Here is a 24903-nt window from a genome sequence, read left to right on the forward strand (position 1 = left end):
CCACACCCAGGACAGGTGACACACCCAGAGCAGGTGACACACCCAGGACAGGTGACACACCCAAGGCAGGTGACACACCCAGGGGAGGTGACACACCCAAGGCAGGTGACACACCCAGGGCAGGTGACACACCCAGGGCAGGTGACACACGGGCAGAATCCCTTCCCTGCCCCCCAATTTCTCATTCACATGAGAAGCAGGGTGGGCAAACCCCCATTATTTTGGCCTCTTTCCAGTCTCCCAGCAGATAAACATCCAGCAGGACACTGCCACACTCAGCCCACAAAACCTTCACTGACACGAGCCTGTGTGAAGCACAGAGCTCTCCCAAACTGCTGTTCCAGCTGCTTGGAGCCATCCCAAGCTGGTAACAGGGACTGGGAATCACCACTCATCTGCTCACTGAGCTCTGCTATGAAGAATCAGGGTAATTTCCAGAAGACAGGGATGCACCAGCTGGAATTTTTTTTGCTGGTTCATTTGCAAATATCTGTAGCTCACACCAGCTCTGAAAATGCCAGCAGCCCCCTGGCATGGGGGAGCCTGTAGGAGCAGCAACCCACTGGCTGCCAGCCAGAAAGTTCACCTATGGATTCTGTTGCTCCCTCCTTGAGTATTTCAGGAGGAGGAGTGGGATCAGAGCCATAGCTAGCACAGGAAGGAAAACCACTGCACAGAAAGACCCTCCCCTTCAACAGGGGCTTTTCCCCCACTCCTTCATATAATGAAAATCCCATCAAAAGGTTGGAGAGTACCAGGGAAATTGTTTTACTCAAAGTATGTTAAGGAGCAGCTGCACCATGGTGGAATTCCCTGGAGAGCAGAGCACAGGGTGGGCACAGGGTGGGCACAGGGTCCTGGCAGGGTGCAGAGTTTGCTGTTTGTCTGTGCCAGCACAAGGATCCCTTGCAGATGTCTGGGCTGGCAATGCCAGACCATGTCACAGCCCAGGATGGGATGTGTGACCCACACAGTCACTGACAGCCTGTCTGGGTCTGAGCAGGGGGTTTGATGTACTCAGGAACAGGGAAACTAAAATACTGCAGGGCACATGGGCTTGGCCACTGTGTGTGTGCTGGGACAGGCTGGCTGTGTGGGGTGGTGTGTATGGGATGGTGTGTATGATGCTGTAAGGGATGGTGTGTATGGGGTGGTGTGTGGGATGGTGTGTATGGGATGCTGTAAGGGATGGTGTGTATGAGGGGGTGTGTGGGATGCTGTAAGGGATGGTGTGTATGGGATGGTGTGTATGGGGTGGTGTGTATGGGGTGGTGTGTATGATGCTGTAAGGGATGGTGTGTATGGGGTGGTGTGTGGGATGCTGTATGGGATGGTGTGTGGGATGGTGTGTATGGGATGCTGTAAGGGATGGTGTGTATGGGGTGGTGTGTGGGATGCTGTATGGGATGGTGTGTGGGATGGTGTGTATGGGATGCTGTAAGGGATGGTGTGTATGGGGGGGTGTGTGGGATGCTGTAAGGGATGGTGTGTATGGGGTGGTGTGTATGGGGTGGTGTGTATGGGGTGGTGTGTATGGGGTGGTGTGGTACATACAGGACCATGTACATGGGACAGTGAGTGCACACTGATGTCATCCTGGGCTGCCATCTGCCACTGCCATCAGCAGGAGCTGTGAGTGCTGCTTCCCAGAGCAGGGACTCTCTTGGTGCTTCCCTTCCAGCCCCCAAAGTGCTGTGGTGGCACCAGCCAGCTCCCACAGCCACCTCCCCACGGGCAGGATTCAGAGAGCAGTCCCATGGTCCCACAGGTCTTGCAGACCCTGGCCTTGGTCTTGGCTCCAGAACACTCATCTGCTGGCACTGTAAAAAAATAAAGTATTTGGGACAAATGAAGGGAAAGAGCATAGCTGGAATCCCAGGTCTGCAGAGCCACGACAGGAGCAGAGCAGGTGCAGGGCAGGGGCTGCAGGTGCAGGGAGGGGCTGCAGGTGCCCAGGGGAGCCAGGCAGGTGTGAGGTCCGAGGGCATCAGGCACTTTCAGAGGTGGGTTTGTCAGGGAGCAGCAGCTGGCCAGGACAGGAATGTGACTGTGAGACCCAGGGGTCTGCAGAGCAGACCAAGACCTGGCTGGACAGGCCATAGGAGAAACATTCCAGGTGGGAAACAGGAGCCAGCTGCCACTGGGGCATTTCCAAGGTGATTGTCCTCTGCAGCCTGTCCTCTCCATCCTCAGCAGCACAGGCAGGTCCCAGGGCTGAGCTGACCAGAGCAGATCCCACAGGGGCTGCAGGGTTCATGAACTCCTCAGCCACAAATTTGCCTTGTCCCCCAACTCTGCTCTGCTTCCCTTCTGCAGTGTTTGACCTCATCTGCTTCCCAGCACCACAATGCAAACAAAACATCCAAAAGGAAGCTGGCAGCACAACCCACAGAGCTGCAACCTGCTCTGTGTTGTGTTCTTTTATATAAAAATCACCCCAAAACCACCAACTGCTGGCACTCCTCCTGTTGCCCCGAGGCTCTGGGCTGCTGGAGTCACAGTGACAAACAGAGGAGAACACTCAGACATGGTGCCACTGCCCTGCCAGCCCCTGCCCAGCCCCGTGAGCAGCTGGACCCAGGCAGCAGGGGGTCAGTTCAGAGGTACCTCAGGAAAATAGTAAATCTCAGGAATCCCAGCAGCTCTGTCACTGCCCATCCCCTTGGCCACCACTGCAGAGGGATTCCCCAAGGCACTGCAGGACAGTAGTGCAGAAGTAACAGGCAGGAGATGGCTGGAATGGGGGCAGCAGCACGGGGTCCCTCTGGCAGATCACTGTGCATGGAAGTAGATAGGCTTGACTTTTCCAGACAGGATCTTGGGAACCTGCACAGAGATGATCTCAGCCATCATTTCTGGGTAGTCCACGCTCACCATGTGTGCCTTGATTAGGAGATCAAATGTAAACTGGTGCAGGTCCTTGGCAATCTGGGGAAGGAGGAGAGCTGGTTAAACAAGTCCCTGGGCAGTGCCTTCTCTAGGAAGAAACACAACAGAGGTCCCACCTTCCCTGGGAAAGGGAGCCTGGATGAGACCGTCCAGTGCTGCCTCCAGCTGCATCTGAACTCCTCCCATCATGGGGAGGCTGTTCCAGGGAATGATCCTTCTCACCTTGAAAAGCTTCCTTTTTATACCATTTCTTATGCATTTAGATGGACATTAGGTGCATAGATGGAATCCCCCTGTCCCCTCTTACCGGATGCACGGAGTCCAGGACCTTGGTGAGCTGGTAAAACCTCCTGGAGCAGGAGGTGGGGTTCTTCCTCTTGCAGGCAATGATACGGTCAAGTTCCTTAATGTAATTCATGCGGAGCTCATCAAAGAGCTTCTGGTTCTTCAGGCCATCCACTGGAACTGGGTGGGACAGGAAGGAAACAGTGAGAGGAACCCAGAGAGTGACAACAACAAGAGAGCAGGAGGAAGGCTGAAGCAGGGACATCCCCAGCTTCCTCCTGGAAAGTGAAAGTCCAGGCACAGGAAAGCATCAAGGGTGACACAGCAGCAGGTGCTGGAGCTCTGTGGAGGGCAGGGTGGATACTTACTAATACTGAAGAAGAGGAGAGCCTTCATACAGAGGAACTCCTGGGGAGTGATCTGAAGCCAGCCGAATTCCTGGGAGAGGTGCCTCATCCTGATGCACTGGCTGTACATCCTGGATTTGTGCATGCGGTACCTGGCAGGGGGAGAGGGTACAGGTGGCACAGAGCCCAAAGTGCCATGTGTGACCCTCCACGACCCTGTGTGTTGGGTTGATGTGGCCAGCAATGTGTATTCTGTCACCATCTGCTGCAGCAGGGTGGGGCAGTGACCCTGATCTCCTGGCACATATCATCTGCTAATGGGCCATCTTTAAACCAGCTGGGGCAATCATCTTTATCTCTGCCATGACCCACCCTTCATCCAGGAGGTATCACCTGTTAATGGGCCATTGTTAAAAACTGGGTGTGGCAGCGATTCTTATCCCTGTGGGAGATATCTCCTGTTAATGGGCCATTGTTAAAAACTGGGTGGGGCAGTGACCCTGATCTCCTGGCATATATCATCTGCTAATGGGCCATCTTTAAACCAGCTGGGCAATCATCTTTATCTTTGTCACAGCCCATCCTCCCTCCAGGAAGATATCATCTGCTGCTGGCCCATTCAGTCCCACTGCATGACTGATAAAATTACATCATCCCACTGGGAGATGCTCCAGCCAGGAGAGGAGCCAAGCCTTTCCTACCTAGATAAAAACTGAGATTTTGGACACCAAGATACCTTCTTTCCACTGGATTCCAGAGGAAAACCAGACCTTTCCACATCAGCCCTGGACGTTCAGAGGAAAACTGCACCTTCTCCAGGAGCACTGCTCCAACTTAACCACACCTGCCACTGCAGGAGGATGCAGCCACCATTGAATGGGACTGCTGCCACCACCCTGACTGACTGACGGGTGTCAGATTGGATTCTGACTCTGTCAGTGTTGGGATTGTTCTTTGTAATACTGTATTTCTATTTTAATTTTCCTAGTAAAGAATTGTTATTCCTAATTCCCATATCTTTTCCTGAGACCCCCTTAATTTCAAAATAATAATAAATTGGAGAGAGGGGGTTTACATTCTCCATTTCAAAGAGAAGCTTCTGCCTTTATTAGCAGATACCTGTCCTTCCAACCAGGACACCCTGCAAACCCCCCTTCCCTGGCACACCTGCTGCCAAGGGCTGAGCTCTGCCCCATTTTGGGATAACACATGCAGGAGGGGAGCATTTTCCAAAATGCCTGTGTGTGGTGATTGCTGGACACAGAGGGCTACAAGGGACTTGCAGCATTTGTCTCAAGAGTGACTGCAATGTTTTCCCAAACATTTCTGTCTGTGAGGGACATGAGGCTGAGTTGGAGCTCTCAGGCAGGTGGGGGTTTGCCTGCTCTTGTGCTTGGTTATTGAGTTCAGGCTCTTCTATCTGAGTGCCAGCAAACCCTCCCCAGCTCTAAGCTGGTACATCAAGGACAGCCCAACAGGACCTTACAGTACATCTTGCCTCTATCTCTGCTCACACTAGCTGCTCAACAGAGCTGGAAACTACAATTCAAACCCTGTAGCAGAAAGGCAGAAATGGAATAGCCCCTCACCCCACACCAGTTTCTGCTGCTGCCCTGGTGGGTGTCAGCCCATGGCAAGGCTGAGGGAGCAGACAGAAGGACCCAGAGAGGCATCACAGAGCCCTCCCTGCTCCTGGAGGTCACCATGGGTGATGGCAGTGGGAGCAGGCTGGGCTCAGCCAGGTTGGGCTGGGCTGGGCTCAGTGTAACTGCTCACAGTGCAGTTTGTCACCTGGGCTGGCCCAAAGCTCAGCTTTAGGCTGCTGCTGTTTAGCACTTACTCATTGAAGACCAGGTCTGGAGCAAAGTAAAGCATCCTGGAATTGACATTGGTGAAGGATCTCCAGCCCATAGCAAACACCATCAGCCCCATCCAAGAGTACTGGATTATTGACATCTGGTCATCCACGTGCAGGTTGCGAAATCCTAACAAACAATCAGGGAGGGATGTTATGAATCACTGCTGGGTTCCTGTGGTTTCCAGGGCTGTTTCCATGCAGACTCCAGCTCTCCTGCAGCTGGAGTCCTCTTAGGACAAAGTGGTCAGTCCACAGCACAAGTTCAGCATGCCCCAGGATATGAATCCTGACATGGAGCTCTCACCTTGACTGGGAATCAAGGATAGATAAGCACAAACCTGCCCCTGGAAAGGAAAGAAAGGCAACTTTGGACAGAAGGAGAGGAGTAAGTCCCATTAGGACTTCACCAAATTTAGGTAACTGGATTTTAATGTGACACTCAGAGGCAGCAGACAGCCCCAAGGCCTCCTGCCATGGGTACAGGTGCTCTGGTTTCTGTCCCATACACACTGCATTGACCTAATAACTGTGGGAATGAGCATGGAAACCTCAGCTGCATGGCAAGACAAACAAAAATAGCAACTAAATTCAAATTACCATTCCCAGATGGCAGCTCAGAGTTAAACCCCAGGCATGCTTACACCACCTCCAAGGCTGTTTTTTTCAGCGTACTTGTAAATAGGCAAATTTAATTGAGTTTCAAAGCAATCATGCATTATTTCAATCAAATATTAAAACAATTTAACAGCTCCAGTGTATAATTACAACCCATTGAGGGAAGGATTTGATTTGTGATTTGAGAGCTCTTCAAGGCAAACAAGCTGGAGAATGAACCTTCCCCAGATGCCACCCTGGTACAGTGGTGCTGGCCCTGAGGGGCAGCAGGGCAGCAGCTGATCCTGCCACCAGCTGCAGGTCAGGAGAGTAAAACCCTCTGATAAGGGGGTGCTTATGATAGGAAACATTTTCCAAAGCATTCTCCCTTTCCATCAACAGTGGCAGAGCCTCAGCCCTGGATGCCAGGTGGCTTTGGTGGTGTCTTTGTGTCTGATCTTGATGTCTGGAGGAGAGAAGCCAAAGACAAAGCAGGATTTGTGCTTGGCTTTACAAGCCAAGTGACTCAAAAACAGCAGAAACAGAATGGGCTGCTCTGCATTTAGGGTATTCAGACCCATATCCCATTGGGAGCTCCAGTCTAGGGGGCTGCTAAACTCCTGGGAACATCAGACACCCGACCACAGCTCATCACCAGGGTTTGGCAGAGTGGCAAACCTACTGTGCCTCAGTCTCCTCCTCTGGCTGTATCACCCCACCCATACAAGGGGAGGGGTCCCTCTTTTCTGTGGTGTCCCCTGAGGAGAGGGGCCAGAATGGAGGAGGTGGCAGGGATGGCCCCATGCCCCAGTCCTTGGGATGCTGGGAGGTGAGCTGCCTCCTGCTGTGCCCAGACTGAGCTCAGCCCTCTGCAATGCCACTCACTCAGCTCCAGGATTACGAGGGGGGACAGGCAGCATGTCACCAACCTGGCAGTGACACTTTGCAGATCCAGATCAATAAACACATCAGTCACCAGGATGCTCCACTTACTGCACCTGCTGACCAGCAGCTGGAAAATTCCTGACCTGTATTACCTCTCTGAAGGCATCATAAATATATCCCACCAGGCTATCACATGGGCAGCCTGAGAGGTCAGGAAGAACCCTTGGGGATCCTGCATTGCTCTTCTGCCATGTTGCAATTCACCATTTTCATGACTGAGGTGGGTCCTGGGACAGAGCTAATCCTTGTCTAGAGGGCAGTTCTGCAGGGCTGGAAGTGGAGCAGAACCTCCATGGAGAGAGGGGGAGAAGAGCAGGACCCTGAGCCTGGACCAGCTGCAGCCCTGCCATGGGGGGAAGTGCCCTGTGCCCACATGGTATCACTGGCCAGGGGCTATAGAAACCCAGAGTATAAATTCCAGCACATTCCATCACCCCTCTAGGAACAAGTCCCACGCTGCTCCAGGCTGCTCCCCAGGCAGGGGACACACACACTGCCCCAGGAGCTGTGTGATGGCACAGGGGCTGCAGACCCCCCCCTTGACACCTGCCCCCAGCACTGCAGATGGGCTCTGGAACTGGGAGGGGATTTGTTTGCTCTCCTTCTCACCTGGCAGGGCCTTTGCCCACTTGACCACGTAGACCAGCTGCCTCTCCCCCAGCTCATTCAGGCTGGTCAGCAGGTTGGAGAAGGAGTCAGGCTGGCTGTTGTCGTGGCCAGCACACACCACCCCGGGCTCAATGGCCTCCAGGACGTTGAGGAATATGGGCTGGCACTCGTAGCCATCAATACGTGTCATCACCAGCTTGGGAGCTTGCTCCTCTGTGGGGCTGGATGAGCTGGCTCCCTCCATGTCATCCTGAGCCTTCAGGTTACCCAGCTTCTTCAGCTTGCGGGCTGGGGGAGAGATACAGCTTAGTGTGATGCTTAAAATACATCAAAAAGAGTCAGGGCTTCTTGGCTCCATCATTTATAGTACAAGGAAAGGAAAAGTGGTGAGCAGCACAGCTCCTCCCTCAGTGGGCACTGCCCAAGGAGTGCCCTGGCATTGCAGTTCTCACCTAAGGACCAGAGAACACAAAATGTGTGACAAAATCCAATTCACTGTTAATCTGACATGGGAAACAACCAACATCATTTACATCCTCAGCTGTGCCTGGTCTCTGACTCCCACTTGGAGAGGAAGATCCAGGGAAGAGAGAGAAGAGGTTTTGAGTCAAATACTGCTCATATGCAATCAAAAAGAGTTGATAAGTTGATAAGATGATAAACTTGGTGCACAACTATATTCCAGGGAGAAAAAACATTGCACTTGGATGCCCAAGCAGGATTGTTCCATCCCAGACCAGGGTAAAAATCAGGATACATATGAGGTAAAAGCCTTCTCTCTCCCTGCAATGCCTGCCTGTGGCAGAGCCAGGCTCTGCCAAACACACTGCACACATATTACAGAACACACATTTCAGCAGCCAGCAGGTGGTTCCAGGGCTGTTTCCCTGGAGTCTGCCAGCCACCCCACCGAGGGGAGCAGACCCAAGCTGGATCTGCAGGATGCAGCCTCATCAGCCCCATCAGCAGTGCAGGCAGGCTGCAGGGGGACCAAAGTGACATGAAAAGGTGTTTTCCCCACACCTGGCTCTTAACCACAGCTGCTGATCTGCCTGCAAGGCACACCAGCACTCCAGAACTGTGGTACCAGAGATTTTGGAGAGTCTGTGTTCCCCTCTGATACCAGCATGACTTTGCTCAGCACAGGTGGCCTGCTACTGCCAAATCCAATCCCCAGCTAATTAGAGAACAAAACCCCATGGCTTCCTTCAGCAGGGAATACAACATGAAACCATTTATCCTTAGGGTTTTGTCTCCTTCATTATGTGGTACTTATCTCGAATTTCCCTTCGGCTGTAATTAGAAAAATAAGCAGCAAAACATTAAAATGTCAAGTCAAAGTGCAGCTCTGTAAATTAACTCCAAACATTGATTTTAAGCATTGTACTCTGTATGATCTGCTGCATGGGCAATGAAGACAGACTTCTCCATAAAAAGGGAAGAGAAAGGTTTAAAAAAATAAAGGAGAGAGAGAGGAAACAGTGCAGCAGCACAGTGTGATGGCCTCTGGCCATCAGCTACTTGGCTTGCTATGGCCTCCTCTCCCTCATCTCCAAAGTCACAGCACTGCCAAGGCCACCACTAACCCACATCCCCAAGTGCCACATCCACACATCTGTTAAACCCCCAGGGATGGGACTCCACCTTTGCCTTGGCCAGCTGTGCCAGTTTGCATTTAGAAATAACCAGTGACTCAGGTCATGTGTGTGAGTGAAGCCAAGCATGTACAAAACACACACATGGTTTGGTTTAAGTGTTTGGGGCTTTTTTCCTTAATACTTAATTATCCAGTATGAAAAGATCCCAGCTAAAGTGAGAAGACAGGGAGTACCTACTGCTCTGGCTCTGAGACTGCAGCACAAACCAGGCTCTGTGACACTGGGGGACAACTGCACTGCCAGATGGGCCTTTGTGGGTTTGTGCATTCCAGGAACAGCTGTCCCACAGGTCAATGAAATTCTGACATTACCAGGTGGAGAAAACCCTCTGAGGTAAAGGCTGGCTTTACTCACTCACCTGTGCCAAACCCCTTTGTGGTGGTGGCTCCTACTCAGCAGGTAATACAAACAAAAAATTAAAAAATTGAATTAAAGACATCTGGAATGTTTTTACTCTAGGATGAGCTAGGCTGGGCAGAAGTCTACATGGCACTTCTTCAAACCAAAGTGGGAGGAACCTTAGGCAGTATGACCAATACTGGGATGTTCCTGCTTGGCTGTCAGCAGGGACAAGGGGCCCAGGGAGCCTCAGCAGCAGCACTGCCCCAAGCCCAGCAAGCTGACCTGGGCCTCTCTGGGGAACTGGGATGGATTTGGAAAAAAGCTTAAAGGACACAATTATATATCACAATAAAATATTCACCAGTGCAAGAAGCCCCAAGAGCACACTCACATTTTAATCACCTCCCTTACAGGCACTTCTAAAGCTCTGAGGAAGGAGCACTCTGGGCTCCAGCAGCAATTTTCATGATGCCAGGACTCAGGGAAGTTATGGAGACCTGGAAGAAGCTGCTCTTGCACTAGCTATGATGGAGAGATCCTGCAGCCCCTGGCAGCACACAGTTCAGCTGCCAGCAGGACACTGAGGAGCTGAACAGGACTTGATCTATGTCCTGCTGCCCTTTGCACTTTTTATGAACTTCACACAAGGCTTGTCAAAACCTGAGCCTGTCAAGCTTCAAACTTGTCTGGCACAACAATTTCAGTTGATAATAATAATATTACTGGTTGTAGGAGATACATTTAATATATCTGAGTCAATCAGAGCCACATGAATGAAAGGAACTTGAAGGATGTAATAGCAGATAATATTGCTGAATGATGGCAAAGCCCCTAGTGATAGATCTCAAAGGCAATTTTAACTGTGGAAACAACATCAGACAGGTTTGTATCTTACAAGGGTGGCTTGTTCAACCCAAAATCAGACTTAACAATTTTAACTCAACCAGCCCATATGGCAATGTAGGGATGGGAAAATAGGGATGAACATTAAGGATGATCACTGAACACATGGGCTGAATTCAGCAGACAAGGGCTGATAGTGTTGGCAAACTGCAGAAGCCACGAGGACACTAAAGATTTGATAACATGCCTTGGAGCAAGGAGGTAAGTAATGTCACTAGGGTGGCTGTGTAGGAGGCAAAAGGGATTATTGAGTCACAGGTGACAAATACCCACCATGGGGACAGAAAATCAATAAAATTAAGGTTTTTAATCAGGCAAATCAAGTTGTAATAAAGATCCAATTGCTGTAAGTCAAGGACAGACACGATGAAAAATCAAGTACATCCAACAGAGCACTGATTGAAACTACTGCAATAGCTCTGGAAAAATTGTGTCAGATTCCCTCTGGCTGGAATTGCTCACATCAATACCCACTGTGTTGGTGAGACATGAGCTCTGCTCTGCCCCCAGCAGCTGAACCTGAATTAGGGCTAAACACAGCTATGCTCAAGCCTGGGCTTTTACAAGCTTTTGGCTGTTACTACAGATTTGTAGCCCTACCATAAACAACAATGAAAGGAATTAGAAGTGTTTTGAGATTTTGCTCCAGCCAGGACCCACATGATTGCAGCTCAGGTGGCTGCCAGGTCTGGCTGTGGGCACAGGAGCTTGGAGTTCCCCACAGGAGGAGCCCCTGGCAGCCACACACTCCCTGGGCTCAGGGCTGGCAGAATCCCACAGCTGTGTCCAGACCAGGACATTTCCTGGGCTCAGGGCTGACAGAATCCCACAGCTGTGTCCATACCTGAGCTGTGTCTGCTCAGGGCTGGCAGGATCCCTGCAGTGACATTCCCCAGACTTAGGGCTGACAGAATCCCTGCAGCATCTTCCCCAGCAGCAGGCACAGGTGCAGTGGGATCATGGGCTCAAGCCAGCACACCAGCAGGATTCAACACACTAAAACAGCATTATCACAGCTTTTATGCTCTTTTTTCTTTGTTTTTTCTTTTCCCTCTCTACAGTGTCTTTTCCCTCCCTACGGAGAGATCCTGGTTAGTGGATACCAGCTTGCAGGTCACTGTGATCTCAATCAATAATGAAGTGCTTCAACACATTGCCATCCTGTTCCAGAGCAGAGCCTGCAGAAGGCATGCAGTGTGTCACCACCTCCTCCTCCTCCTCCCCCCCCCCCCAAGACAGCCTGGGATGTGCCCCATCATTGACTGTAATTAACCACCAGTTAAAACCCACGGGCTGGAGTTTGGGAGTGATTTCAAATGCCCTGCCTCCACTGTGGGAAAGGTTACTGTGGGCAACCACAAGCTTGCCTGTTTAACAATTGCCTTTACACTGACATCCAAACCAAATGTAAAATAGACCAGGCAGAACAGGTCAGAGTGACCCAAAGTGCTGAAGAAAAAAGAAAGGAGTGGGATATCCGTATTAGCATTAATTTTGTCAGTGTGTCCTGCAGAAGAGGGTTACACTGATGTATGTCTTCTCCTACTTAAGGAAACTTCACCAAAAGAAAAACACTTAAAAATAAGCTAAAAAAAGGGAGACAGGACTGCACTGCCTTTTGGGACCTTTGGGGAGAAATTAAACAAAACCCTCTGCTCCTTGGTGAGCCACAAATCAGAGTCACTCCAGTCACAAGTCCTTCAGGACAGCATTGTTGCAGCCCATCCCAGCAATGGGGTCAGGATTTAATCCAAAATGCTGACACACCCAGCCAGCCTGGGCTGCCTCTGTCCCCCTGCGCTGTGCCTGGCACTGCTGGGGCTCCTCTCTGTAGCCCCAGGAGTCCCCTCAACCCAGGGCTTGCCAGCAAGCTCAGCCCCCTTTGCCAGGGCATTTTCCTCCTCACAGAATCACAGGGTGGTTTGGGTTCAATGGGACCTTAAAGATCACCTAGTTCCATGCATTCCATGGGGCAGGGACACCTTCCACTAGCCCAGGGTGTTCCAAGCCCTGTCCAGCCTGGCCTTGGACACTCCCAGGGATGGGGCAGCCACAGCTGCTCTGGGCACCCTGTGCTGGGGCCTCACCACACAGGGAAGGATTTCATCAAATGAACTCAACAAGGACACCCAGTGATCAACATTAGCTTATAGACTATAAGCAGAAAACCTCAGATTTTGCATATCAGGTTTGGGAACAGAGACAAATTGTAACAAGGACCCTCAACAGGGTCACAGAAGCAAGTTCCATCCAGCAAAGGAAAACACTGAGGTTGTCATTTCACCAATAAATTGCACTTTTCTGCTTGGAATAATCCCACCAAAAGAGGGGAATGCTCTGCTCTGAGGCTCCAGGAGCCAGAACCAACTCACCCAGCTATTTATATATATATTTTAAAATTCACAAGATTCAAAATCAGGTAAAAACACATTTCCCAAAACACAAACAAAGCGACAGAAATTCACACCTTCGGGATTAAACCCTAGAAACATTTCCTGAGTGTTTTATCAGCCTCATTTTCCAGTCAGCTCACACACAGGTGGCATGCAGGGACCAGGGGCCAGCCGTACCTCCCAGCGTCATCCCGGCCTCGTAGCATTTCCGCAGGCGGCACGAGGGGCAGTTTTTCCTCCGGAACTTGTCGATGGTGCAGTCGTTCCTGCTGGCACACAGGTACTTCTGCTTGCCTGAAACACCAGAGACACAGGGTGGGTGCTGGCTACTGTCTTGGGTAGCAATAAAGGATGTGGCCAGAAATGTGTATTCTGTCACCATCTGTTGCAGCAGGGTGGGGCAGGGACCCTGATCTCCTGGCATATATCATCTGCTAATGGGCCATCTTTAAACCAGCTGGGGCAATCATCTTTATCTTTGCCATGACCCACCCTTCATCCAGGAGGTATCACCTGTTAATGGGCCATTGTTAAAAACTGGGTGGGGCAGTGACCCTGATCTCCTGGCACATATCATCTGCTAATGGGCCATCTTTAAACCAGCTGGGCAATCATCTTTATCTTTTCCACAGCTCATCCTCCCTCCAGGAAGATATCATCTGCTGCTGGCCCATTCAGTCCCACTGCATGACTGATAAAATTACATCATCCCACTGGGAGATGCTCCAGCCAGGAGAGGAGCCAAGCCTTTCCTACCTAGATAAAAACTGAGATTTTGGACACCAAGGTACCTTCTTTCCACTGGATTCCAGAGGAAAACCAGACCTTTCCACATCATCCCTGGACCTTCAGAGGAAAACTGCACCTTCTCCAGGAGCACTGCTCCAACTGAACCACACCTGCCACTGCAGGAGGATGCAGCCACCATTGAATGGGACTGCTGCCAACACCCTGACTGACTGACGGGTGTCAGCTTGGATTCTGACTCTGTCAGTGTTTTGGGACTGTTCTTTGTAATACTGCTTTTCTATTTTAATTTTGCTAGTAAAGAACTATTATTCCTAATTCACATATCTTTGTCTAAGACACCCTTAATTTCAAAATTATAATAATTTGGAGGGAGGGTGTTTACATTCTCCATTTCAAAGAGAAGCTTCTGCCTTCATTGGCAGACACCTGTTCTTGAATCCAGGACAGGTACCAACAGAGACACAGGCTGGGCTCTCCTGGGATCATCAAGGGCAGCCTGGAGTGTTGGAAAAAATAAGGATTTGACAGGAAGGTCTCATAGATATGTAAAACAGAAAGATTTTTGAATGTAGAATTTGAAGAAGGAATAGAAATGATAACAGGTTTTGACATAGAAGAATTATTGAGCCACTATTACTGGATAAGACCAAGAGAGTCGGAAGAGGTTTTTATGACTCAGAGCAAAGGATAAATTCACTTCCAACAAAAAATGTTTTTACTAAGCAAAAAGGTTTTTATAAGCAAACAAAAATGCCATGTTGCAAGTAGAAAGAGCTCTAAAAATTTCAACAGCAAAAAAACTAAAAAACAACTTCTAGCTTAAACTGTAACGTCTTAACTTTTTGTGATTAGAAATAGCAACATAAATATGGTAACATGTGCAATTATAATAAGCTAGAGGTAAAAGTATTGATTAGTTGTCATGTTTTAAGAGGCTCTGCAATACAAAATATATAATGCATTGTAACCAAAACTAGAGCCTACAGCTGAGGCCAATAGTGTGTGGGCTTGGGCTGTTGTTACCCACCACTCATAAATTGCTACATCATCTGGATACAATAAACAGCATTTTAAAGAGCCTCCTAAAGCCCCACATCCCTCATTTCGGGTCTTACACTGAGAGTTTGGTTCTTGTTTTTAAAATGTCATCCCTCTATTGCATGGCTTTTGGTGGTTTTTTTCCCAGACCATCAAACCCCACAGTTTGATCCTTCTGCCACAATACTCACCTATCAGTCCCCTCATAACCAAGGTGCTTTACAGACCTCATTGGGACTGAATTATTTTTTGTGTAACCCATTAGTGGCAGTCGGATCTGCTGTCCCCAGGTCAGAGATGTTGGGGCTGGGGAGCTGCTGCTGAGTCTGATGCCACCCTGTCCCCTGGGATGTATCTGCAGTCAGCCAGGAGGGAGCTGGGACCAGCAGCTCCCTGTACAGGGGAACTTGTGCAGCTGTGGGTTTTGGGGAGGTGCAGGAAATTCAGGAGTTATTTATGGTCAGAGTCACCCATAGCTCAGACTCATCCTGCACTAGCTCAGAGAGCAGCTCCAGGCCACAGATTTTTTTCACTGCCTCGTTTGCCAGACAAGCCAAGAATCATCACTTTTCTTGTCAAGTTTGAGCACATTTACTGGACCAGGATTTATCTGATGTTCTTCAGGCTGTTCCAAACTAGACTCAGCACACGACAGAGAGGTGCAGCTTATGGAGCCACAGGCAGCCCACATGGAAAACCGGCCTATGGCTTTTATTTATCATCCTGCAAGGGGTTATTTTCTGCATTCCTACAGGAATAACCCTTTGGAGTCATCGAAATCTATTAAGAGGATGAACTGAATTCAACCCCTTCAGTTTTGACACGAGATGCTCCAATTTTGGTGCACAGATTGTACAGCCCTCACACCTCCACCACTGCTGCCCTTGCTGCCACAGTGCCCTCCTGCCCACCCCAATGGTGCCAGGCCCTGGTTTTGGCAGGACCAGCTGCCACTGTCACCCCCACAGATGCCCTTGGAGGGTTCAGCACCCAGCCCACTCCTTTCACAGCCCAGGGGCTGCACAAACACACCGTGTTTGACCTTCTCAGAACTGTCCTCTCCAAAGTGCATCACCACCCACCCTGTGCCTCAGCCATCACCTGCACCACCCACCACACCTCACACCTGTTAAATCATTTTAACACTGCCCTCAGAACAGCTCTTCTCACCCTCTCCCTGGCTCATTTCCCATGAGAAGGATACTCAGACAAGACTTGATGACACCTAAATCCCTAAGGACCCTAAAGGGGAGTGCAAACACCCATCCTCTCTTTCATCAGCTAATTGAGGAGGAGGATGAGCAACAAAGAACCTCAGCTGAAACTGGGTTACTTGGAGTTATTTTTGTGCCAGGGGCACGAGCACTGAGGCCACACTCCCTCCACTCAGCCTTCTCAGGTATTCACAAATGGGCGCCCTACTTTCTGGGGAAGGGAGAGCTGCAAGGAGATTTGGCTGCTGAGCCCCACAGGGATGTTCCAGGATCAGGCAGCACAGCTCCTCCAAACCCCCCTGTGTCAGGAGCAGCACTCAGAGCCCCAGTCCCTCCTCATCCCCAGGATCTGGATGATCCCAACCCAAGTGTGGGCTCATTCCTCACTCTGCTGTCTCCACCAGGCACCCACAGTTTGGGAGTGGAGTCCAAGCCTTGCTCACCGAGGCCACTGAGCTGTTTCCCATCTGCTCCAGCAGCATCTCCCAGCTCCAGAACTGCTGGGCTGAGCAGGGACATGGACAGGGAGCCTCTCCCAGGAGCTGGTTTGTCCCTGGAGGACAAACAGGGCAGGCTGGAGGAGGCTGCAGGATGGCTGTGCCAGCTGGGAGCTGCAGCCAGGTCCCCATGGTCATGGCACAGTGACATTGCTGAGATGGGCAGGCTCTTCAGGCTCATGGACAGGCTCTGTGGGGCAGGAACCTGCTCTTTGTTGCCTGAGCCTGCACAAGTGAGCCCTGTCTGCTTTGTGCTGCTCACCAATAACAGAGAGCCAGACAGCCACAGGTGCTCATGGTGCTGCTGCTGGGTGTGAGAATGAGCCAAGCTCACCTCACCCTAATCCTGGGGATGCAGAGATTTCCCCTTAACCACCAGGAAAGGAGCCACCAGCTCTAAAAGCTGGGAGAACAGGGAAGAGGGGATGACTTCCTTCCCTCTGAAGTGACTTCTCACACTCAGAGACCTGTTTCTAATTTCAGGGTAATTCACTGTCTTCATTCCAGAGCAAGGTGAGACATTTGCAATCAGCTGTTCTTCATTTAAAGATAAATGTGCTGGGTTTTCCAGCTTTGTGCTTTGTTTTCCTTTTCTCCCCTGCAAACAACAGAGATATTTTCTCATGTCACTCCAAGGCAGAGTCTCTTGCTTTGCTTATTCAGGTCCAAACCTTACAGCCACTCTCTGGTGCTCCCCAGCAGTCCTGCTCTTTGCAGTGCCCATCACCCAGCCTGTCCTTGCCCTCCCCACCCACAGACACTGCAGACACCCAGGTCCTGTTTGACATGAGCACAGGTGAGGAGGGAAGTCACACCCAGCACAGGCACCCCAGGAGAGCATCTTTGCAGCAGCCCCCACCATGAACACACTGCAGTGCCATGTCCCCTCTGCCAGGGATGTCCCTGCCACCCTGGGCCCCTCCTGGGCCACCTCACACCAGGAGAAAGATGCTCCCACTCATCTCCTGGGACCACAGCACACACTGGGAGCCAAGGGGAAGAGCTGCTCTCCAGTTCTTAACTAAAAATAATGAATTATGGAGGTGAGTTGCTCAATCCAGAGGAATCATCTAACTAACAGCCTGCTGTTGTGCCCAGACTAACTTTCTCCTCCAGACACCAAAGCAATCTGTGCAAACATCTGGAGCAAGATATACGACTGTAAATGTGAAAAACCAGTAAATGCCTTTTGGAATGGAGAGATTCTCGTATTCCAGGGCATAAATTGAATTTTAACAGCTGGGGCATAAGGCCAAGCTTTCTGTGAAAGCAACTCCCCCGGGTCTCATGTAACCACTGAGGCTCCAGGCTCTCCTGGAAAGCCTCTGGTGCTTGGGGCTGTCCCCAGCAGGGCCATGCCCAGAGCTGAGCCCGTGCCTTTGCTGCTGACACCTTTCCCATGTGATGCCCCTATTCATAACTCAAGAGGGCTCAGCCACAAGGCCCCCAGGAGCCACTGCTGATGAACTCCCTTTGCAAAGTTGTTCTGAATAGTTCTCTGTATTTAGATGGCTACAGTGAGCATAGGGAAAGCTCTGGTTGTCTCAACTTTTGCTCTCCCCATGGCTTTTTAAGGCAAACAACACCCAAACAGTCGTGAGAAACCCACCACTGGAACATCATGGAGCTGCAGCACCACTGACTCTTCTGCAGACTCAATTTCTTTGCGTGTCAGATCAGCCTGGGAAGGAGGAGGAAGCTTATGATAACATGCCAAACGTTCATTTTAACTTGGTGTCATCTTGAAATCTGGAAAGAAGCTGTTGAGTTGGCCCAGAGACATCATTCTGGTGCAAGGCTAATCCTCAGCAGGTCAGAACATAGAACACTAATCTATATGGAGAATGATGGAGGCACTCAGAGCAGCCTGCACAGCAGCCTGGCTGGGTGCCTGCTAGGAAAATTGCCAAATACTGTGTTATTTTTTTCATTTAGCTCAGTGCTATTTAAAGGCAGCCCCATCAGGAACACAGCCCAAAGCATCCCAGTCCTACACTGCCAGGAATGCTGTGGAGACAGCTCTGGGCTGGCTAAGGTGGCCACCAGATCTCAGAAACCTCAGAGGGACAAGGAAGGTCTGCTTCTCTCCAGAGATAAATGCAGAGATGACAGATAGGATGGGACAGCAGGAACTGCTGCTGGCAGAAGAGCTGCCTTGTTTGAAGTATTTTTCTGCTTCAGGGACAAGGGTGGCATCACAAGGATTGAACTCCTGTGTCTTCAACCCACCCCAGTCCAGCCCACCACGCTGAGAGGTGTCCTGCCACTGTGTAGGGAAAAACAACATCTGTGCTGAGCTGGGGAAGCTTTGTGCTCACCAAGTGAGGAGGGAGAGCTCTCCTTTGGGTCACAGGGCAGCCACCCACCCTCTGGACTGTCCCTGCTGGGACCCTGGGGCAGGGCACCCTGCAGGGGAGGTGGTGCTCACAGTGCTGGACACAGCCTGAGCATCTTGAGAGAGCCTGTGAATCACAGCAGCTGGCAAAACCAGATCAGGACAACATTCCTGTCTTTTTAATTAACTCTTTCAGCATCTTTCTGTTCAGTTGTACCTGAACTTGTGAAACCCCTCAAATTTGCCAAATATTTCATCAAAGCAGGGGTGACCTGCTCCTGCCCATAAACCCCTCATTGTGTCCAAAGGGAAGAAGAATCAGTGTCACAGCATTTTTTAAAATCTTTTCCCTTTCTCACCCCTTAGCAGCCAGTGCACATCTATAAAACCTCCTTAAATATCCCTGAATAGCTGCCAGATAAGTTCACTATTATCTCAGAAGAATATAATAAAAAAATAAATGATGTTCCCAGCTATCTCCCTCCCCTCCAAGATGCTGTTTGTGCTGCCCCAGTCACAGCCCTCTGCTGCTCCCTCCACTGCAAGCTGTGGCTTGACACCAGCACCAGGAAGGTAAAAGGTTTCTTTTCTCATGGGGAAGCATTTTGATCTACTGCTGTAGAGTCTGCAAGGGCAACCTAAGATTTTCTGAGAAGCATTTTATGGACTTCAAAACATGAGAACACACTGAAATATCAGCTTTCAGTAATGCTCCTCAGCTCTAAGAAGGAAGAGTTTCTGTCTGGAAACTCATCAAAAGTTAGAACATAAATCATCACCTGCCATCCCTGCATTCAGTACCTGTAAAGGAGCGTGATTTATTGTCACTTCCCCAAAATAAAAACTTACCCATGCACCTCAGGGTGGTGTAAGATGAAACCTCAGAGTTTGGCAGCCCCTCTGCCTCTCCCTGCACACACTCAGGAAAGGCAAAGAGCTGCTGCCCAATCCCAGCACGACCAAACACCCAACCCTCTGCCCCACTGGGTGGATGAAGAACCAGGAAGAGACATAAACACCATTTAAATTAATGATACCACATAATCAGGAGAGGGAACAGCTCCACAGCACATGGCTTGCAGCACTGCAAGCAGCCTGGGCTGCCCCTCTGCTGTGGCACCTCTGGCCCCTGTCACCCACAGGACAGAGCCCACCCTGGTGCCAGGGGAGCACAGCTCCCACACCCACCTGCAGACACAGCATTCATTCCAGCAGCACTTCATCTGACTGAGAGCCAACACTCCACTTACTATAAATCAACAATAACTTGCTGACTTAAACAAGCATCTGTTATTTACTCTGGCTGCACAAGCCAACCCACTTGGCTTGACACAGAGCTGGTGTGCAGCAGACAGATCTGCAAATTATTTACTCCAGAGAAATATGCAAAATCTATTAACTATTATTTGACTGCCCTTTCTGCCCTTTTGGCAGGACATTGATGTCCCCTGTGGCATAGCCCCTGTCCTTCCCTGAACCAGCACTGGCAAATTGGCTCCTGGCACAGAGGAATGAGGGAAACATGACTCCAAAAAGAGGTAGGATAACGATAATTGATTTAACTGATACAGAAGCAGCATTCTGACAAAGCAGGTGAGCACCCCTTGCCTGTGACCTCTGCTCATATGAAAGAGAGGTTGGGCACAGGGTGAGACAGAAGCTCTGTCCCCATCTCTGCTGCCAGCCCTCTCTTGGGGTCACTCCAGTGACACCAGCTGCCCACACAAACTGTGTTAGCACCAAGGAAAAATGATGGCTTGTGTGGGTTCACCTCTCCTGACAAACCTGGTGAGTGACTACAGGCACATCCATCTTCCACAGCAGAGACTGTCCCTACTGCCCAGGAGCCACAGCTCTGAACTGCAGGGACAAACCAGACACTGCTGAGGCACAGCCTAAGGAAACAGCTGGGCTGGTGCTTCTGCATGTTCACTGCCCAGGAGAGATGGCACAAAGACCCTGCTGTTGGGAGGGAGCATTGGGGCTCACACTGATCCCTGGAGAGCCTGACACTGGTGCTGGACAGCAGGAAGTTGGGGAGATGGATCCTGGAGGCCAGGTCAGAGCATGGCTCCTGATGGACAGAGGGTGTGCTGCTTCACAGAAGGGACCCTCTGAAGGGGTGCAGGAGAGGAAAAGCCTCCCCTGAGCTGGCAGGTGTGCATCTGAGACTGCAGGTGGGCTGAGGGGAGTTTAAAGCATTCTGGACAGTCAAGAAAAGAAGCAGGAACTGATTGCTCCAGGGTCTCACCAGGTCACCAAGAGCATCATGGAATCACAGAAATGTTTGGGTTGGAAGTCACCTTAAAAACCATCTTGGTCCACACCCCTGCCATGGGACACCTTCTATGAGATGAGGTTGCTCAATGCCAATGAAAAAAGAATGGTACTTTGGCAAACTGGTTTGGCTACTTTTTGAGAGCAATCTGTAAAATGAAATGACCAATGCAGGAGAGAAAAATCAATTTATACTTCTTTTTTTTTTCCCCCTTTCCTGGTTTAAGAGATCTTAGAATGCTACCACAGTGGGCATACCCTCTCCTCTGTCCCCATTACCTTCAGCTGCCCGTTTGAAGAACACCTTGCAGCTCCCACAGGTGAGGGCTCCATAATGACACCCAGATGCTTCATCTCCACAGATCAGACAGGTCTTCTGAGGTGGGAAGTAATAGTCAATGGGCAGGACATGGTCACGACCAGCCTCCAACCTGCAGCACAAAGCAGAGAGCAAGAGAAGGGTCAGCAAATGTGGTCAGGAAAGATGTGAGGAAACTCAAGCTGCAGTGGTGGGTCGGCCAAGCACTGAGCAGCAAGGGGGGAAAACAGCTGAGCCAAGCCTGGCCATGCAGAGACTGTGCTGGGTGCCCCTCCTGACACTGCCCACGGCCTGCAGTGTGTGACAAAGTGTGACAAAGGACAGTGGCAGTGACACAGGGGGACAGCACAGCCTAGGGAGAGAAGGTGACTGAGACTGGCTCTTGCAGTGCTCGGGGCATTTTGGCTTCAATAATGACACCTGTGCACCAAACAGGCAGAGCACAGCACTGCCAACCACCCACTGCCACAACCACAGTGCCAAGCTGTCCCCAGTGCCTGACTCCCCCTCTCCAACACTCACCATGCCACACACCCAGATCCTCCCCTCTCAGCTGGCACTGTCCCCTGCCCAGCCTGGTCTGATCTGTCTGATCAGATCCATGGAGAAACTGCTTTTCCAGAGGGCATGGTAGGAGCAGAGGGGCTTATCCAAATCAGGAGCCAACAGGTCCAGGCATTTTGGGAAGCACCAGCATGTTGAGTTAATTACTAAAACTCATTTTTCTGCAAGCACTGGATGAGGCAATTAGCTTTTAACATGCCTGGCACTGGGTGAGAGGAAGACAAGCAGCACACAGAAAATCCTGGCTAAAAATGTCTTCTTATGCAGTGAGTTTTAGATTGACACATAACAGGCCTTTCTGCTAATGACCCAACACCTCTTTCCTCCTCTCTGTGCAGTCAGAAATGCAGCAGGGCTCCTTTCCCTGTCTCCACAAGGCTCCCACTCTGTCTCCTCCACACTGTGTGTGCCATGAGCAGCAGGGCCTCTCAGCAGCTGTCGTGACAACAGACTCAGGGCTCCCAGAGGACCCCGGGCTGTTTTTGAGGATTAATTATCTGCAACTGCAAAGCAGGTTTGCAGTCGAGTGGCTTCTGAAACAGCTTTTAAAGAGCTGTTCATGTATGGGAAGAGTTGTGCAAGTACAGAAACGCCTTCCAGCAGCTGTGCATCCATCCCATACACGTGCCCCTGCCAGGGATGGGGCTGGGCAGGGCTCCCCTAACACCCCTCCACTCTCAGTCCCCACTGCCACCAAGGGATGGGGGACACTGGCTGACATGGGAGGTGACTCCTGGCAGTGGGACAGGCTCCTCCTGGGGTGTGCAGCACCCCAAGGGGCAGGAGATGGAGTTTAGGCAAGTGGGCAGTGGCTCCACCACAAACCCTGCAGCACCAATGTGGTTCCCTGCCAGCAGCCACTGCCCAGAGCATCTGCCCAGGAATGTCCTTCCCTTTAAAACAACACCAATTTGCCTTTTCTTCTTTATTTTTAGAAAGAGAATTGCAAGAAAAACATAATGTAAAAATGTTCTAGCAACTCTGAGTGAGCTATGCTGATGGTTCCCTTAACAATCCATTTTCCAGTTTCCAAGGGACATTTACAGGGTGCTGTAAACGTGCTGGTAATACATAACACTGGCCAATGATCCCAAGAGGAGCCTGGAGAAGCTGCAGGGCTCCACCTGGCCCAAGGAGGGAGGACAAGGGAGGGACACAGGGGGTGGCTCAGCAGCCAGCTCACCTCCAAATCTTCCCTCTGGGTGGAAGTTTGCACTCCATGGGGCTGTGCTGGCTCAGAGACCCACAGGAACGCTGAGATCAGACCAAAACAAGCCCCCCCCCCCCCCTGCACGGGGGCTCTCAGCTGGTGCAATGTGTGGCAAGTGTCAGGCACTGCAGAGCCCAGGGCAGGGTGACAGGAGCCAGGACAGACACAGCCAAGGGCAGGCTGGCAGAGGAGCCTGCTGGCTTTTGGGGGCAGGGAAAAACAACCCCAGGATCTCTTCTACAGCTCTAGGATGAGTTTTAGTCTCAGTTCAGGCTGTAAGAAATGAAGGGTTTGCTGAGCTCCCCTCGCACACAGATGTTTCTGGGGAGTAGAAACTGTCGTTTTGCAATGAAGCATTTGTTTGTCATTAGTTAAATTTCACCTAATAGCCACATTTCACAACATCCCCTGAAAGCCAGAGCAAGCACTGGTAAAAGAGGAGCCAGCCACTTCTCCTGATCCACAAAGGAAGTTTCCATCTCACAGGCTGCTGGGAAGGAGCCAGGGCACAACTGCCCCCTTGCCCATGACTTCCCACCCCTAAGCCAGACCAGGACAAAATGATGGAAGCTGCCACACACCCCCAGCCCATCCCACCCAGGAACCCCAGAGCAGAGCACCCTGGTCCCATACTCTCTGAGGAAAGGGGGTTTGCCCCTTCACCATGCTGTGTCCAAAACCTGCACATCTGTGATGCTCAGGAGGGTGCTGAGCCCAGAACTGAACCAGCACTCAGGTACAAACTCAGGTGGTCAGGAGGGTGTTAGAACTGAACCAGCACTCACACTGAACTCAGGTGACACAGAGCCCTATCCAGTCACTTCAAGCACTGTCATTTCTGACACACTCTGATGGTATCAGGAGGCATCTCTGCCTTTAAAAAAGCATCACCTGTGTTTGACATTCTCCAATGCAATAATAAATCTAACTGGCTTCCCCTCAGTGCAGCTGTGGGGCCCCTGCCTGGATGAAACTCTGTGACTCCCATCAAGGGGCCAGACCCATGCTCAGCAAAGGGCAGGACTGCTCACTTTGGGCACATCCTGGTGTCCCCTGGCATTGTCATTTGGCTGCTGCTGGCTCCAGCCACAGCTGAGCCAAGCCTGTGCTCACAGCCACCACATCAAGCTCATCCAGGTAACAAGGCCTGCACAGAAACTTTAAAGCATTCATCTGTTAAAATGCTTTGAGCCATTTAATCTATAAACATGCAGCTTTGTACACTGAATTCATGTCCTTTCTGCTAAATAGCCTTCAGTACATTTTCAGTCTGCCCATGACTTGTTTTTTTGTGTGATGGCAGCAGAGGCACAATAGCATCTGAGAGCAGAGCAGCATGAGCCCCAGGCTTGGTAAACACACACAGGAACTGGATCCTCACTGGATTTAAATAAATATGAGCAGATGACAATGGGTTTTCCAAGCATCCCAGCAGTGCAGGCTGGCAGGAGGAGCACACCTCAGAGAAAGTAAAAATCCTCCCAGCTGCCCAGCCCTGGCACTGCCTCCCAGCCCCAGGGGCACAAACAGCTTCCACAGGCACAGCTGCATAAATCCCTTCTCAAATCCCCAAATTAAATTCTGGGGTTTTTTTGTTTTGTTTTCAAACACTTTGTTCACTTATTTTGGCAGTTTATTTTTCACATAGTGTGTCCCAACTGCAGCTGAAGCCCCTCCACTCCCAGCCCTTGGCTCTTTTCTCTCCTGTATGAGCTGTATGAACACTGATTGTCCCTGCACTCAGGAGACAGCCCCAACCTGCACCCTGACCAGCTGCACACCTGTAAATGGGCCAGGCAGCAGAGCCACAGCACAACCCCCTCATTTAATGGCCACCATGGGCTCTACCTTCCAATCATCCATAAGGAAGAAGCAG

The 24903-nt window shown here is 50.7% G+C and overlaps 1 protein-coding gene across 1 annotated transcript in view; it reads right to left on the reverse strand.

Moving 5' to 3' along the window:
• Positions 1-2428: 2428 nt before the first annotated feature.
• The window catches only part of AR (androgen receptor), a 36008-nt gene continuing 13533 nt past the window's right edge, over positions 2429-24903 (reverse strand). The window contains exons 2-8 of the mRNA XM_079319227.1: positions 21214-21365; positions 13001-13117; positions 7528-7815; positions 5362-5506; positions 3543-3673; positions 3197-3354; positions 2429-2928 (exon numbers count right to left, since the gene is read on the reverse strand). Coding sequence (XP_079175353.1) covers positions 2773-2928; positions 3197-3354; positions 3543-3673; positions 5362-5506; positions 7528-7815; positions 13001-13117; positions 21214-21365 — 1147 coding nt within the window. The 3' untranslated portion in view covers positions 2429-2772. The remainder of the gene's footprint in view (positions 2929-3196; positions 3355-3542; positions 3674-5361; positions 5507-7527; positions 7816-13000; positions 13118-21213; positions 21366-24903) is intronic.

The sequence above is a fragment of the Erithacus rubecula genome, assembly GCF_903797595.1.
Source record: "Erithacus rubecula genome assembly, chromosome: 15".
NCBI classification, from domain to species: domain Eukaryota; kingdom Metazoa; phylum Chordata; class Aves; order Passeriformes; family Muscicapidae; genus Erithacus; species Erithacus rubecula.